Source organism: Oncorhynchus clarkii, chromosome 6 (genome assembly GCF_045791955.1).
Source record: "Oncorhynchus clarkii lewisi isolate Uvic-CL-2024 chromosome 6, UVic_Ocla_1.0, whole genome shotgun sequence".
Taxonomy (NCBI): domain Eukaryota; kingdom Metazoa; phylum Chordata; class Actinopteri; order Salmoniformes; family Salmonidae; genus Oncorhynchus; species Oncorhynchus clarkii.
Genome location: NC_092152.1, coordinates 85,488,844 through 85,506,848, shown reverse-complemented (window position 1 = coordinate 85,506,848; position 18,005 = coordinate 85,488,844). Strand labels below are relative to the sequence as shown.

At 45.7% G+C, this 18,005-nt stretch overlaps 1 protein-coding gene across 1 annotated transcript in view; it reads right to left on the bottom strand.

Moving 5' to 3' along the window:
* LOC139412270 (asc-type amino acid transporter 1-like) overlaps nt 1–18,005 on the bottom strand; it is an 88,318-nt gene that overhangs the window by 53,997 nt on the left and 16,316 nt on the right. The window contains exon 4 of the mRNA XM_071159111.1: nt 2,207–2,332. Coding sequence (XP_071015212.1) covers nt 2,207–2,332 — 126 coding nt within the window. The remainder of the gene's footprint in view (nt 1–2,206; nt 2,333–18,005) is intronic.

The following is an 18,005-nucleotide window of genomic DNA, read 5'->3' as shown; positions in this document are numbered from 1 at the left end:
CAGCCACTGGACTTCCTCTCATCACCATCTTTCCCCCACTGCCAGCCACTGGGCTTCCTCTCATCACCATATGTCCCCCACTGCCAGCCACTGGACTTCCTCTCATCACCATCTTTCCCCCACTGCCAGCCACTGGGCTTCCTCTCATCACCATCTTTTCCCCACTGCCAGCCACTGGACTTCCTCTCATCACCATCTTTCCCCCACTGCCAGCCACTGGGCTTCCTCTCATCACCATCTTTTCCCCACTGCCAGCCACTGGACTTCCTCTCATCACCATCTTTCCCCCACTGCCAGCCACTGGGCTTCCTCTCATCACCATATTTCCCCCACTGCCAGCCACTGGGCTTCCTCTCATCACCATATTTCCCCCACTGCCAGCCACTAGGCTTCCTCTCATCACCATCTTTCCCCCACTGCCAGCCACTGGGCTTCCTCTCATCACCATCTTTGGTAGTGAATGGAAACGCCAACAAAAAGCTTCACATGTATAATATCTGGCTCGTTTTTCTATCTGTGGTAGTGTCTATACACGTCCACCAGGTGGAAGCAGAGGCTATTCATTTCCTCACTCCTGTCATTTGACCTGAAGTTAATGACTGTAATCAGTATGGTGAGGAGCATCCTAAAGAAGCAGTTGAAACTCACATTTATCCTGTGATTCAGAGACAATTATAAGGTTCAACCTCTGTGTGTGTGTCCGTGTGTCTCAGACCTCTGTGTGTTGGTCCGTGTGTCTCAGACCTCTGTGTGTGTTTGTCCGTGTGTCTCAGACCTCTGTGTGTTGGTCCGTGTGTCTCAGACCTCTGTGTGTTTGTCCGTGTGTCTCAGACCTCTGTGTGTTTTTGTAGTTTTTCAAGTGATTGCCTATCCAATATACAGTGTCTAAGGGGTCATATTGCACTTCCTAAGGCTTCCACTAGATGTCAACAGTCTTTAGAACCTTTTTTCAGGCTTCTACTGTGAAGGGGGGCTGAATGAGATGGGATTGAGTCAGGTGTCTGGCAGAGAGCCACGGGCTCGTGACACGCGGTCATGAGAGAGTTAGCTCGCGTTCCTTTGCTTTTCTACAGACAAAGGAATTCTCTGGTTGGGACATTATTGAAGATTTATGATAAAAACATCCTAAAGATTGATTCTATACTACGCTTGACATGTTTCTACGACCAGTAATATAACTTTTTGGACTTTTCATCCGACCTTTCCGCTGGACCTGCACGCGCGTATGGATTTGTTTACCAAACACCCTAACAAAAGGATGGACATAAATGATCAACTTTATCGAACAAATCAAACATTTATGGTGGAACGGGGATTCCTGGGAGTGCATTCTGATGAAGATCATCAAAGATAAGTGAATATTTATAATGCTATTTCTGACTAATGTTGACTCCACAACATGGTGGATATCTGTTTGGGCTGTTTTGGTCTCTGAGTGCCGTACTCAGATTATTGCATGGTTTGCTTTTTCCGTAAAGTTATTTTTAAATCTTACACAGCGGTTGCATTAAGGAGAAGAGTATCTAAAATTCCATGCATAACAGTTGTATCTTTTATCAATGTTTATTATGAGTATTTATGTATATTGATGTGGATCTCTGCAAAATCACTGCATGTTTTGGAACTACTAAACATAACACGTCAATGTAAAATGCAATTTTTGTATATAAATATGAACTTTATCGAACTAAACATACATGTATTGTGTAACATGAAGTCCTATGAGTGTCCTCTGATGAAGATCATCAAAGGTTAGCGATTCATTTTATCTCTATTTGTGCTTTTTGAGACTCCTTTCTTTGGCTGGAAAAATGGCTGTGTTTTTCGGTGACTTGGTGGTGACCTAACATAATCATTTGTGGAGCATTCGCTGTAAAGCATTTTTGAAATCAGACACTGTGACTGGATTAACGAGAATTGTATCTTTAAAATGGTGCCTAATACTTGTTTGTTTGAGAAATTAGATTTATTAGATTTCTGTTGTTCGAATTTGGAGCCCCGCTAGCGGAACCCCGTTCCCAGACAGGTTAAACATAACTGATAACTACAGATATGTAGAATGAGTTGGCAACAGAACTGTGTGTGCCTGCCTGCATACAAGTGTGTGTGTGTGTGTGTGTGTGTGTGTGTGTGTGTGTGTGTGTGTGTGTGTGTGTGTGTGTGTGTGTGTGTGTGTGTGTGTGTGTGTGTGTGTGTGTGTCCTCACCTCTGCAGATCTGCACCAGTCCCACAGCTATGATGAGTCCCAGAGCCAGCAACTTGGCCACCGTGAACACGTCCTGGATCCTGGTGGCCCAGCGCACGCTGGAACAGTTTACCCACGTCAGGAACACTGGGGCAGAGAGAAAGAGAGAGATGACTAACCATATACTCTAACCAGGAACACTGGAGCTGTTTACCCACGCCATGTACTCTAAACTAGGAACACTGGGACAGAGAGGTGACTAACCATGTACTCTAACCCAGGAACACTGGGACAGAGAGATGACTAACCATGTACTCTAACCCAGGAACACTGGAACAGAGAGGTGACTAACCATGTACTCTAACCCAGGACCACTGGGACAGAGAGACAGAGAGGTGACTAACCATGTACACTAACCCAGGACCACTGGGACAGAGAGACAGAGAGGTGACTAACCATGTACTCTAACCCAGGAACACTGGGACAGAGAGGTGACTAACCATGTACTCTAACCCAGGAACACTGGGACAGAGAGATGACTAACCATGTACTCTAACCCAGGAACACTGGGACAGAGAGGTGACTAACCATGTACTCTAACCCAGGAACACTGGGACAGAGAGGTGACTAACCATGTACACTAACCCAGGAACACTGGGACAGAGAGGTGACTAACCATGTACTCTAACCCAGGAACACTGGGACAGAGCGACAGAGAGGTGACTAACCATGTACACTCTAACCCAGGAACACTGGGACAGAGAGACAGAGAGGTGACTAACCATGTACACTAACCCAGGAACACTGGGACAGAGAGGTGACTAACCATGTACTCTAACCCAGGAACACTGGGACAGAGCGACAGAGAGGTGACTAACCATGTACACTCTAACCCAGGAACACTGGGACAGAGAGACAGAGAGGTGACTAACCATGTACTCTAACCCAGGAACACTGGAACAGAGAGGTGACTAACCATGTACTCTAACACAGGAACACTGGGACAGAGAGGTGACTAACCATGTACTCTAACCCAGGAACACTGGGACAGAGAGACAGAGAGGTGACTAACCATGTACACTAACCCAGGAACACTGGGACAGAGAGACAGAGAGGTGACTAACCATGTACTCTAACCCAGGAACACTGGAACAGAGAGGTGACTAACCATGTACACTAACCCAGGAACACTGGGACAGAGAGGTGACTAACCATGTACTCTAACCCAGGAACACTGGGACAGAGAGACAGAGAGGTGACTAACCATGTACTCTAACCCAGGAACACTGGGACAGAGAGGTGACTAACCATGTACTCTAACCCAGGAACACTGGAACAGAGAGGTGACTAACCATGTACACTAACCCAGGAACACTGGGACAGAGAGGTGACTAACCATGTACTCTAACCCAGGAACACTGGGACAGAGAGACAGAGAGGTGACTAACCATGTACACTCTGACTCTAAATCACTTTTTAATATGAAGAAGGACTTGCTAAAACATTCAGCAATTGTGACCCTCTGTGATTTCTAGGAGGACTTTAACCAACTTATCCCCCAAAATGTCTCTAGGTTTCACCATCATTGAAATGCCACAGTTATTTTGTTGCTTCCAAAAAGGGATTTCTGAATATTATTAATTATTTCATAGTGATTAATTTACGTCTGTCCCTCGTGTTAATGTAAACCCTGTTATTCTGTCCCTCATGTTAATGTCAACCCTGTTATTCTGTCCCTCATGTTAATGTCAACCCTGTTATTCTGTCCCTCATGGTCAACCCTGTTACTCTGTCCCTCATGTTAAGGTCAACCCTGTTATTCTGTCCTTCATGTTAATGTCAACCCTGTTACTCTGTCCCTCGTGTTAAGGTCAACCCTGTTACTCTGTCCCTCATGTTAAGGTCAACCCTGTTATTCTGTCCCTCATGTTAATGTCAACCCTGTTACTCTGTCCCTCATGTTAAGGTCAACCCTGTTATTCTGTCCTTCATGTTAATGTCAACCCTGTTACTCTGTCCCTCGTGTTAAGGTCAACCCTGTTACTCTGTCCCTCATGTTAAGGTCAACCCTGTTACTCTGTCCCTCATGGTCAACCCTGTTACTCTGTCCCTCATGGTCAACCCTGTTACTCTGTCCCTCATGTTAAGGTCAACCCTGTTATTATGTCCCTCATGTTAAGGTCAACCCTGTTATTCTGTCCCTCATGTTAATGTCAACCCTGTTATTCTGTCCCTCATGTTAATGTCAACCCTGTTATTCTGTCCCTCATGTTAATGTCAACCCTGTTACTCTGTCCCTCATGTTAATGTCAACCCTGTTATTCTGTCCCTCATGGTCAACCCTGTTACTCTGTCCCTCATGTTAAGGTCAACCCTGTTATTCTGTTCCTCATGTTAATGTCAACCCTGTTATTCTGTCCTTCATGTTAAGGTCAACCATGTTACTCTGTCCCTCATGTTAAGGTCAACCCTGTTAATCTGTCCCTCATGTTAAGGTCAACCCTGTTATTCTGTCCCTCATGTTAAGGTCAACCCTGTTATTCTGTCCCTCATGTTAATGTCAACCCTGTTACTCTGTCCCTCATGTTAATGTTTTTCCCTGTTATTCTGTCCCTCATGTTAATGTCAACCCTGTTACTCTGTCCCTCATGTTAATGTCAACCCTGTTACTCTGTCCCTCATGTTAATGTTAATGGGGAGTGATGAGCTCTACAGCAGAGTCTCACAACTCAATCGCTGGTTGAAAACTGTTTTCTGCCCCTCCCAAAATATAGAATTTGTAGATAATTGTCCCTCTTTCTGGGACTCACCCACAAACAGGACCATGCCTGACCTGCTGAGGAGTGACGGACTCCATCCTAGCTGGAGGGGTGCTCTCATTTTATCTACCAACATAGACAGGGCTCTAACTCCTCTAGCTCCACAATGAAATAGGGTGCAGGCCAGGCAGCAGGCTGTTAGCCAGCCTGCCAGCATAGTGGAGTCTGCCACTAGCACAGTCAGTGTAGTCAGCTCAGCTATCACCATTGAGACCGTGTCTTTGCCTCGACCTAGGTTGGGCAAAACTAAACATGGTGGTGTTCGCCTTAGCAATCTCACTAGGATAAAGACCACCTCCATTCCTTTCATTATTGAAAGAGATCATGATACCTCACATCTCAAAATAGGGCTACTTAATGTTAGATCCCTGATCACTGATCATAATCTTGATGTGATTGGCCTGACTGAAACATGGCTTAAGCCTGATGAATTTACTGTGTTAAATGAGGCCTCACCTCCTGGCTACACTAGTGACCATATCCCCTGTGCATCCCGCAAAGGCGGAGGTGTTGCTAACATTTACGATAGCAAATTTAAATTTACAAAAAAAAAATGATGACGTTTTCGTCTTTTGAGCTTCTAGTCATGAAATCTATGCAGCCTACTCAATCACTTTTTATAGCTACTGTTTACAGGCCTCCTGGGCCATATACAGCGTTCCTCACTGAGTTCCCTGAATTCCTATCGGACCTTGTAGTCATAGCAGATAATATTCTAATCTTTGGTGACTTTAATATTCACATGGAAAAGTCCACAGACCCACTCCAAAAGGCTTTCGGAGCCATCATCGACTCAGTGGGTTTTGTCCAACATGTCTCTGGACCCACTCACTGTCACAGTCATACGCTGGACCTAGTTTTGTCCCATGGAATAAATGTTGTGGATCTTAATGTTTTTCCTCATAATCCTGGACTATCGGACCACCATTTTATTACGTTTGCAATTGCAACAAATAATCTGCTCAGACCCCAACCAAGGATCATCAAAAGTCGTGCTATAAATTCACAGACAACACAAAGATTCCTTGATGTCCTTCCAGATTCCCTCTGTCTACCCAAGGACGCCAGAGGACAAAAATCAGTTAACCACCTAACTGAGGAACTCAATTTAACCTTGCGCAATACCCTAGATGCAGTTGCACCCCTAAAAACTAAAAACATTTCTCATAAGAAACTAGCTCCCTGGTACACAGAAAATACCCGAGCTCTGAAGCAAGCTTCCAGAAAATTGGAACGGAAATGGCGCCACACCAAAATGGAAGTCTTCCGACTAGCTTGGAAAGACAGTACTGTGCAGTACCGAAGAGCCCTTACTGCTGCTCGATCATCCTATTTTTCTAACTTAATTGAGGAAAATAAGAACAATCCGAAATTCCTTTTTGATACTGTCGCAAAGCTAACTAAAAAGCAGCATTCCCCAGGAGAGGATGACTTTCACTTTAGCAGTGATAAATTCATGAACTTCTTTGAGGAAAAGATTATGATTATTAGAAAGCAAATTACGGACTCCTCCTTAAATCTGCGTATTCCTTCAAAGCTCAGTTGTCCTGAGTCTGCACAACTCTGCCAGGACCTAGGATCAAGAGAGACGCTCAAGTGTTTTACTACTATATCTCTTGACACAATGATGAAAATAATCATGGCCTCTAAACCTTCAAGCTGCATACTGGACCCTATTCCAACTAAACTACTGAAAGAGCTGCTTCCTGTGCTTGGCCCTCCTATGTTTAACATAATAAACGGCTGTGTATCCACTGGATGTGTACCAAACTCACTAAAAGTGGCAGTAATAAAGCCTCTCTTGAAAAAGCCAAACCTTGACCCAGAAAATATAAAAAACTATCGGCCTATATCGAATCTTCCATTCCTCTCAAAAATTTTAGAAAAGGCTGTTGCGCAACAACTCACTGCCTTCCTGAAGACAAACAATGTATACGAAATGCTTCAGTCTGGTTTTAGACCCCATCATAGCACTGAGACGGCACTTGTGAAGGTGGTAAATGACATTTTAATGGCATCGGACCGAGGCTCTGCACCTGTCCTCGTGCTCATAGACCTTAGTGCTGCTTTTGATACCATCGATCACCACATTCTTTTGGAGAGATTGGAAACCCAAATTGGTCTACACGGACAAGTTCTGGCCTGGTTTAGATCTTATCTGTCGGAAAGATATCAGTTTGTCTCTGTGAATGGTTTGTCCTCTGACAAATCAACTGTAAATTTCGGTGTTCCTCAAGGTTCCGTTTTAGGACCACTATTGTTTTCACTATATATTTTACCTCTTGGGGATGTTATTCGAAAACATAATGTTAACTTTCACTGCTATGCGGATGACACACAGCTGTACATTTCAATGAAACATGGTGAAGCCCCAAAATTGCCCTTGCTAGAAGCATGTGTTTCAGACATAAGTAAGTGGATGGCTGCAAACTTTCTACTTTTAAACTCGGACAAAACAGAGATGCTTGTTCTAGGTCCCGAGAAACAAAGAGATCTTCTGTTGAATCTGACAATTCATCTTAATGGTTGTACAGTCGTCTCAAATAAAACTGTGAAGGACCTCGGCGTTACTCTGAACCCTGATCTCTCTTTTGAAGAACATATCAAGACCATTTCAAGGACAGCTTTTTTCCATCTACGTAACATTGCAAAAATCAGAAACTTTCTGTCCTAAAATGATGCAGAAAAATTAATGCATGCTTTTGTCACTTCTAGGTTAGACTACTGCAATGCTCTACTTTCCGGCTACCCGGATAAAGCACTAAATAAACTTCAGTTAGTGCTAAATACGGCTGCTAGAATCCTGACTAGAACCCAAACATTTTATCATATTACTCCAGTGCTAGCCTCTCTACACTGGCTTCCTGTCAAAGCAAGGGCTGATTTCAAGGTTTTACTGCTAACCTACAAAGCATTACATGGGCTTGCTCCTACCTATCTCTCTGATTTGGTCCTGCCGTACATACCTACACGTACGCTACAGTCACAAGACGCAGGCCTCCTAATTGTCCCTAGAATTTCTAAGCAAACAGCTGGAGGCAGGGCTTTCTCCTATAGAGCTCCATTTTTATGGAACGGTCTGCCTACCCATGTCAGAGATGCAAACTCGGTCTCAACCTTCAAGTCTCTACTGAAGACTCATCTCTTCAGTGGGTCAAAGGATTGAGTGTAGTCTGACCCAGGAGTGGGAAGGTGAACGGAAAGGCTCTGGAGCAACGAACCGCCCTTGCTGTCTCTGCCTGGCCGGTTCCCCTCTTTCCACTGGGATTCTCTGCCTCTAACCCTATTACAGGGGCTGAGTCACTGGCTTACTGGGGCTCTCTCATGCCGTCCCTGGAGGGGGTGCGTCACCTGAGTGGGTTGATTCACTGATGTGGTCATCCTGTCAGGGTTGGCCCCCCCGAACACAACATGTCAACCCCCCCGTTACCCGTAGATAGACAGGCTAGGCATGTTCTACCAACAACAACAAATCATGTGTGTCTCTCCCTGTTGCACAATTCAAGCTTCAATTCCACCTGTCTGAAGGGTATCTATGGCTGATTTAAGATAAAATCATCAACCCTGGTACAGTCAACCCTGTTTACGGTCAACCCTGTTACGGTCAACCCTGTTTACGGTCAACCCTGTTACGGTCAACCCTGTTTATAGTCAACCCTGGTACAGTCAACCCTGGTACAGCCAACCCTGGTACAGTCAACCCTGATACAGTCAACCCTGTTTAGAGTCAACCCTGATACAGTCAACCCTGTTTACGGTCAACCCTGTTACAGTCAACCCTGATACAGTCAACCCTGATACAATCAACCCTGATACAGTCAACCCTGATACAGTCAACTCTGATACGGTCAACCCTGTTTACGGTCAACCCTGTTTACGGTCAACCCTGTTTATGATCATGGTACAGGCTGTCTGGTCTGGTAGAGGCTGTCTGGTACAGGCTGTATGGTCCTGGTACAGGCTGTCTGGTCTGGTACAGGCTGTCTGGTCTGGTACAAGCTGTCTGGTACAGGCTGTATGGTCCTGGTACAGGCTGTCTGGTCTGATACAGGCTGTCTGGTCTGGTACAGGCTGTATGATCATGGTACATGCTGTCTGGTCTGGTACAGGCTGTCTGGTCTGGTACAGGCTGTCTGGTCTGGTACAGGCTGTCTGGTACAGGCTGTCTGGTACAGGCTGTATGGTCTGGTACAGGCTGTATGGTCTGGTACAGGCTGTATGATCATGGTACAGGCTGTCTGGTCTGGTACAAGCTGTATGGTCTGGTACAGGCTGTCTGGTCTGGTACAGGCTGTATGGTCTGGTACAGGCTGTATGGTAAGGCTGTCTGGTCTGGTACAGGCTGTATGGTCTGTTACAGGCTGTATGGTAAGGCTGTCTGGTCTGGTACAGGCTGTCTGGTCTGGTACAGGCTGTATGGTCTGGTACAGGCTGTATGGTAAGGCTGTCTGGTCTGGTACAGGCTGTATGGTCTGTTACAGGCTGTATGATCATGGTACAGGCTGTCTGGTCTGGTACAAGCTGTATGGTCTGTTACAGGCTGTATGGTCTGTTACAGGCTGTATGGTCTGGTACAGGCTGTATGATCATGGTACAGGCTGTCTGGTCTGGTACAGGCTGTATGGTCTGGTACAAGCTGTATGGTAAGGCTGTGTGGTCTGGTACAGGCTGTATGATCTGGTACCGGCTGTATGGTCTGGTACAGGCTGTGTGGTCTGTTACAGGCTGTCTGGTATGTTACAAGCTGTATGATCTGGTACAGGCTGTATGGTCTGGTACATGCTGTATGGTCTGGTACATGCTGTCTGGTATGTTACAAGCTGTATGGTCTGGTAAGGCTGTATGGTCTGTTACAGGCTGTCTGGTATGTTACAAGCTGTATGGTCTGGTAAGGCTGTATGGTCTGTTACAAGCTGTATGGTCTGGTACAGGCTGTATGGTAAAGCTGTATGGTAAGGCTGTATGATCTGGTACCGGCTGTATGGTCTGTTACAAGCTGTATGGTCTGGTACAGGCTGTATGGTAAAGCTGTATGGTAAGGCTGTATGGTCTGGTACAGGCTGTATGGTCTGGTACAGGCTGTATGGTAAGGCTGTATGGTAAGGCTGTATGGTGAGGCTGTATGGTAAGGCTGTATGGTCTGGTACAGGCTGTATGGTAAGGCTGTGTGGTCTGGTACAGGCTGTATGGTCTGGTACAGGCTGTATGGTAAGACTGTATGGTAAGACTGTATGGTAAGGCTGTATGGTGAGGCTGTATGATCCTGGTACAGAGAAACATGAGCTCATCACAATAATTAAACAAAATGTCAAACTGTTAGGCCATTACACCACTTTATCATTACCACATGACAGACGCATGACAAATTAGAAAATAGACGGGAACATGGGTGGTACAGCTCTCTCTCTCTCTCTCTCTCTCTCTCTCTCTCTCTCTCTCTCTCTCTTCTCTACCCTTCTCTACCCTTCTCTACCCTTCTCTCTCTCTCTCTCTGTCTCTCTCTCTCTGTCTCTCTCTCTCTCTCTTCTCTTCCCTCTCCCCTCTCTCCTCTCTCTCCTCTCTTCCCTCTCCTCTCCTCCCTCTCTCCTCTCTTCCCTCTCTCCTCTCTTCCCTCTTCCCTCTCTCCTCTCTCCTCTCTTCCCTCTTCCCTCTCTCCTCTCTCCTCTTTTCCCTCTCTCCTCTCTTCCCTCTCTCCTCTCTTCCCTCTCTCCTCTCCTCTCTCTCCTCTCTTCCCTCTCTCCTCTCTTCCCTCTCTCCTCTCCTTTTTCTGTCGATCTGGAACGACACAAGTGGAGTCACAAGTTCCATTGCAGGAAGTGAGTGAGTTTAGAGGGAGGGGCACGACGTGGCTAATCAGAACAGCATGGCTGGGCTGGCAGAGGGCCTGTCTGGGTGTCTCGTATCCCTCCAGTCAGAGGGCTCTATGTCATCTGCTGCATGGTGGTGATACACCCGGTAATCACCAGTGGGAGACACACATTAAACTGAACTGAAACAGAGGAAACTTGGCCTAGTATTGAATCAGCTGTGTTTCTGTAGGTGTAGGCTGACCCACGTATTATTATCCACGCAGACCAACAGAGACGCTGGTCTCGGGTCAGTTTCCTTCTTCATTTTCCCCCGTCTAATGGTTAAGGTTACGGTTGGAGGAATCTGATCCTAGATCTGTAGCTATCTATATCAGTGTAGTGTAGTCCCGTGTAGTATGTTACCACTTCCTGTGTCAATGTGTTTAGTAACAGCAGCAGCAAGCTGGGACACAGCAGGTTGTCTGTCCCCAGGGAGAGGAGGGTGGTAGAGGGGGGCAGGAGGAGGCAGGAGAGGGGTAGAGGGGGGCAGAAGGAGGCCCTGTCCCCAGGGAGAGGAGGGTGCACAGGGGTTAAGGGGGAGAGGAGGGGGTCCTGTCCTCAGGGAGAGGAGGGTGCACAGGGGTTACGGGGGGCAGGAGAAGGCAGGAGAGGGTATGAGGGGGGCAGGAGGAGGCAGGAGAGGGTATGAGGGACAGGAGAGGGTTAGAGGGGGGCAGGAGTGAGGTAGAGGGGGGAAGGAGGAGGCAGGAGAGGGTATGAGGAGGCAGGAGAGGGTATGAGGAGGCAGGAGAGGGTATGAGAAGGCAGGAGAGGGGTAGAGGGGGCAAGAGGAGGCAGGAGAGGTTATGAGGGGACAGGAGAGGGGTAGAAGGGGCAGGAGGAGGCAGGAGAGGGTATGAGGGGACAGGAGAGGGGTAGAGGGGGGCAGGAGAGGGTAGGGGGGGGGGGGGCAGGAGAGGAGTAGAGGGGTGCAGGGGGTTTGAGACAGGCACCACTCCCTCTACTTCATCCATCACAGATGTGCCGGCTCCCCAAAGAGAGTCAGTCAGTCCTCCTAACCCCCCAAAATATACTGCTTCCTCCCCAAAGAGAGTCAGTCAGTCCTCCTAACCCCCCAAAATAAACTGCTTCCTCCCCAAAGAGAGTCAGTCAGTCCTCCTAACCCCCCAAAATAAACTGCTTCCTCCCCAAAGAGAGTCTGTCAGTCCTCCTAACCCCCCAAAATAAACTGCTTCCTCCCCAAAGAGAGTCTGTCAGTCCTCCTAACCCCCCAAAATAAACTGCTTCCTCCCCAAAGAGAGTCTGTCAGTCCTCCTAACCCCCCAAAATAAACTGCTTCCTCCCCAAAGAGAGTCTGTCAGTCCTCCTAACCCCCCAAAATAACTGCTTCCTCCCCAAAGAGAGTCTGTCAGTCCTCCTAACCCCCAAAATAAACTGCTTCCTCCCCAAATAGAGTCTGTCAGTCCTCCTAACCCCCCAAAGAGAGTCTGTCAGTCCTCCTAACCCCCCAAAATAAACTGCTTCCTCCCCAAAGAGAGTCTGTCAGTCCTCCTAACCCCCCAAAGAGAGTCTGTCAGTCCTCCTAACCCCCCAAAGAGAGTCTGTCAGTCCTCCTAACCCCCCAAAATAAACTGCTTCCTCCCCAAAGAGAGTCTGTCAGTCCTCCTAACCCCCCAAAGAGAGTCTGTCAGTCCTCCTAACCCCCCAAAATAAACTGCTTCCTCCCCAAAGAGAGTCTGTCAGTCCTCCTAACCCCCCAAAGAGAGTCTGTCAGTCCTCCTAACCCCCCAAAGAGAGTCTGTCAGTCCTCCTAACCCCCCAAAATAAACTGCTTCCGATGCAGACAAATAAAACCCAGGGGACAAGAAATGGCACCCGATTCCCTATATAGTGTACTACGATCCAAAGTAGTGCACTATATAGTGAATAGGGTGCCATAGGGCGCTGGTCTAAAGTAGTGCACTATGTAGGGAATAGGGTGCCATAGGGCTCTGGTATAAAGTAGTGCACTATATAGGGAATAGGGTGCCATAGGGTTCTGGTCTAAAGTAGTGCACTATATAGGGGATAGGGTTCCATTTGGGAAAACCCTGGCCTTTAAGAAGGCACCAGATTGTTGGCCCATTGGCCCGTTGGCCCATTGGCCCGGTGTCACAGCGGTGTGGTCCCATTAACCTCGTGGCAATGGGAAAGGGCATCAGACCGGGTCAGTGTACTGAAGGGTTACATTCCCTGTGACTTTGTGACCCTGTGATGACCTGGCCGAGCCACGAAACCTATCCAGATATAGTATATTATCTCAGTGACTGTAGCTACTAAGACAGAGGCAGGGTAGTTAGAACCAGTGAGGACTGAGGAGTTGTAGCTACTAAGACAGAGACAGGGTAGTTAGAACCAGTGAGGACTGAGGAGTTGTAGCTACTAAGACAGAGGCAGGGTAGTTAGACCCTATGTCTTAGTAGCTACAACTCCTCAGTCCTCACTGGTTCTAACTACCCTAAATGACTCTCTACTGTAAGTCTCTCTGGATCAGAGAGTCTGTTAAATGACTCTCTACTGTAAGTCTCTCTGGATCAGAGAGTCTGTTAAATGACTCTCTACTGTAAGTCTCTCTGGATCAGAGAGTCTGTTAAATGTGGAAATGATTGAGTGACTAGCAAATTACAACAATATATATATAAATATCTCTCTAAGGTAAGCAATGACTAAGATGATAATTGGGCGGCAGGTAGCCTAGTGGTTAGAGTGTTGGACTAGTAACCGAAAGGTTGCAAGTTCAAACCCCCGAGCTGACAAGGTACAAATCTGTCGTTCTGCCCCTGAACAGGCAGTTAACCCACTGTTCCTAAACCAGTTAACCCACTCTTCCTAGGCTGTCATTGAAAATAATAATTTGTTCTTAACTGACTTGTTAAATAAAGGTACACAATTATAATAAGAGGAACTGATGAAGCACCACCCAGTTTAGACATCACACCTTGGGTATTCTACTACCACACCTTGGGTATTCTACTACCACACCTTGGGTATTCTACTGCCACACCTGGGGTATTCTACTACCACACCTTGGGTATTCTACTACCACACCTTGGGTATTCTACTACCACAACGTTCAAGAGGAAGTTTAAAAAAGCCGGATTTGACTTCCTTAATTATTTTACATACCTATTTGTAAAACAGATTGTATGACTTTGTGGCTGTGCCAGCTAGGGAACACTCTGCAGAACTGCCAACATTCATGGCAAAACAAACGCTAACCTGCGTTGACATGAGCATGCTGTATACCCAATGGCCCCTGGTCTAAAGTAGTGCACTATATATAGGGAACAGGGTGCCATAGGGCTCTGGTCTGAAGTAGTGCACTATATATAGGGAATAGGGTGCCATAGGGCTCTGGTCTGAAGTAGTGCACTATATATAGGGAACAGGGTGCCGTAGGGCTCTGGTCTAAAGTAGTGCACTATATAGGGAATAGGGTGCCATAGGGCTCTGGTCTGAAGTAGTGCACTATATAGGGAATAGGGTGTCATTTGGGATTCAGACTTTTCCTTCCTTCTCCACTGTAGGAGGGACTGTAAAGGAGGCACTGTAAAGGAGGCACTGTAAAGGAGGCACTGTAAAGGAGGCACTGTAAAGGAGGTACTGTGAAGGAGATACTGTGAAGGAGATACTGTGGAGGGGGTATTGTAAAGGAGGTACTGTGAAGGGGGTACTGTGAAGGAGGTATTGTAAAGGAGGCACTGTTAAGGAGGTACTGTGAAGGAGATACTGTGAAGGAGATACTGTGAAGGAGGTACTGTAAAGGAGGTACTGTGAAGGAGGTACTGTGAAGGAGGTATTGTAAAGGAGATACTGTGAAGGGGGTATTGTAAAGGAGGTACTGTGAAGGGGGTACTGTGAAGGAGGTACTGTGAAGGAGGTACTGTGAAGGAGGTACTGTAAAGGAGGTACTGTGAAGGGGGTATTGTAAAGGAGGTACTGTAAAGGGGGTATTGTAAAGGAGGTACTGTGAAGGGGGTATTGTAAAGGAGGTACTGTGAAGGAGGTACTGTGAAGGAGGTACTGTAAAGGGGTATTGTAAAGGGGTACTGTGAAGGGGGTGCTGTGAAAGAGGTACTGTGAAATAATTACTGTGTGTCTAGAAGAGATATATCAGTTGTAAACCGTCGGAATGTCAAATAGCCAATAGGGTCTTGACCGTCCCCGCGCGCCCCTCCAGGGTTGGTTAGTAGGGTCGTCCCGCCCACTTTCTCCCGCCTGTCACCCAGTGACAGGGGTGTCATAGCAACTGTCACGGCAACCGTGGAAACAATACACAATGGCTTTGAGGACATGACCTTCTATTATCGGTGGAGTCAAACGCTGGTACCATTACGTAGTCTGACACACACACACACACCGCCTGGTACACACACACACACTGACGGGTCAGGTCAGGTCCCAACACAGGGGCTCGTCCCTCTTCCACCCCCCCACATACACACACTGGTCCGTAGAAAGTCATTCAGTGAACACACACACACACCATTACGTAGTCTGACACACACACACACACACACACTGATCAGGTGATTGAGGGCCAGCAACACAGGGGCTCGTCTCCACCCCCCCACACACAACCCATTTATTGAAAGTTATCAAGGGCACACACACACACACACGCGCCTGCCCTGGGACGCCCAAGCAAAAGGGGGCTGGTATGCTAACTAACACACACACACACACACACAAACACATCGCCACCCGCCACAGAGAGTCCTGCGCTGACATCCAGGGAACACACGCTAGCACCACGGCTGGCAGGTTAATGAAAGTCAAAGGCTTCACATTCTGTCTCCAGAAATAGTGCTGCATGGCCAGCACACCGTCAATGTGCCAAGGCCGTGGGTTATGGTGAACCGTACACACACACACACACACACACACACACACACACACACACACACACATTCCTCCAACTCTGCTCCATCCGGTTTAGACAAGTTCAAACCAGCAGCTGACACAGAAAGACAGACAGACAGGTATGGTTTTCTCCACGGATACGGACCTCAGTCCTCATTAGATATGATGACACTACACCCTGATACGGACCTCAGTCTTCATTAGATATGATGACACTACACCCTGACTACCGATACGGACCTCAGTCTTCATTAGATATGATGACACTACACCCTGACTACCGATACGGACCTCAGTCCTCATTAGATATGATGACACTACACCCTGACTACCGATACGGACCTCAGTCTTCATTAGATATGATGACACTACACCCTGACTACCGATACGGACCTCAGTCCTCATTAGATATGATGACACTACACCCTGACTACCGATACGGACCTCAGTCCTCATTAGATATGATGACACTACACCCTGACTACCGATACGGACCTCAGTCCTCATTAGATATGATGACACTACACCCTGACTACCGATACAGACCTCAGTCCTCATTAGATATGATGACACTACACCCTGACTACCGATACGGACCTCAGTCCTCATTAGATATGATGACACTACACCCTGACTACCGATACGGACCTCAGTCCTCATTAGATATGATGACACTACACCCTGACTACCGATACGGACCTCAGTCCTCATTAGATATGATGACACTACACCCTGACTACGGATACGGACCTCAGTCCTCATTAGATATGATGACACTACACCCTGACTACCGATACGGACCTCAGTCCTCATTAGATATGATGACACTACACCCTGACTACCGATACGGACCTCAGTCCTCATTAGATATGATGACACTACACCCTGACTACCGATACGGACCTCAGTCCTCATTAGATATGATGACACTACACCCTAACTACCGATACGGACCTCAGTCCTCATTAGATATGATGACACTACACCCTGACTACCGATACGGACCTCAGTCCTCATTAGATATGATGACACTACAGCCTGACTACCGATACGGACCTCAGTCCTCATTAGATATGATGACACTACACCCTGACTACCGATACGGACCTCAGTCCTCATTAGATATGATGACACTACAGCCTGACTACTACTAAATAGTCATTATTGTACTATAGTACTACTACTAAATAGTCATTATTGTACTATACTACTACTAAATAGTAATTACTGTACTATACTATTACTACTACTAAATAGTCATTATTGTACTATAGTACTACTACTAAATAGTCAGTATTGTACTATACTACTACTACTAAATAGTTATTGTACTGTAGTACTACTACTAAATAGTCATTATTGTACTATAGTACTACTACTAAATAGTAATTATTTTACTATAGTACTACTACTAAATAGTCATTATTGTACTATAGTACTACTACTAAATAGTCATTATTGTACTGTAGTACTACTACTAAATAGTCATTATTGTACTATAGTACTACTACTAAATAGTCATTATTGTACTATAGTACTACTACTAAATAGTCATTATTGTACTATAGTACTACTACTAAATAGTCATTATTATACTATAGTACTACTACTAAATAGTCATTATTGTACTGTAGTACTACTACTAAATAGTCATTATTGTACTATAGTACTACTACTAAATAGTCATTATTGTACTATAGTACTACTACTAAATAGTCATTATTGTACTATAGTACTACTACTAAATAGTCATTATTGTACTATAGTTCTACTACTAAATAGTCATTATTGTACTATAGTACTACTACTAAATAGTCATTATTGTACTATAGTACTACTACTAAATAGTCATTATTGTACTATAGTACTACTACTAAATAGTCATTATTGTAGTATAGTACTACTACTAAATAGTCATTATTGTACTATAGTACTACTACTAAATAGTAATTATTGTACTATAGTACTACTACTAAATAGTCATTATTGTACTATAGTACTACTACTAAATAGTAATTATTTTACTATAGTACTACTTCTAAATAGTCATTATTGTACTATAGTACTACTACTAAATAGTCATTATTGTACTGTAGTACTACTACTAAATAGTCATTATTGTACTATAGTACTACTACTAAATAGTCATTATTGTACTATAGTACTACTACTAAATAGTCATTATTGTACTATAGTACTACTACTAAATAGTCATTATTGTACTATAGTACTACTACTAAATAGTCATTATTGTACTGTAGTACTACTACTAAATAGTCATTATTGTAC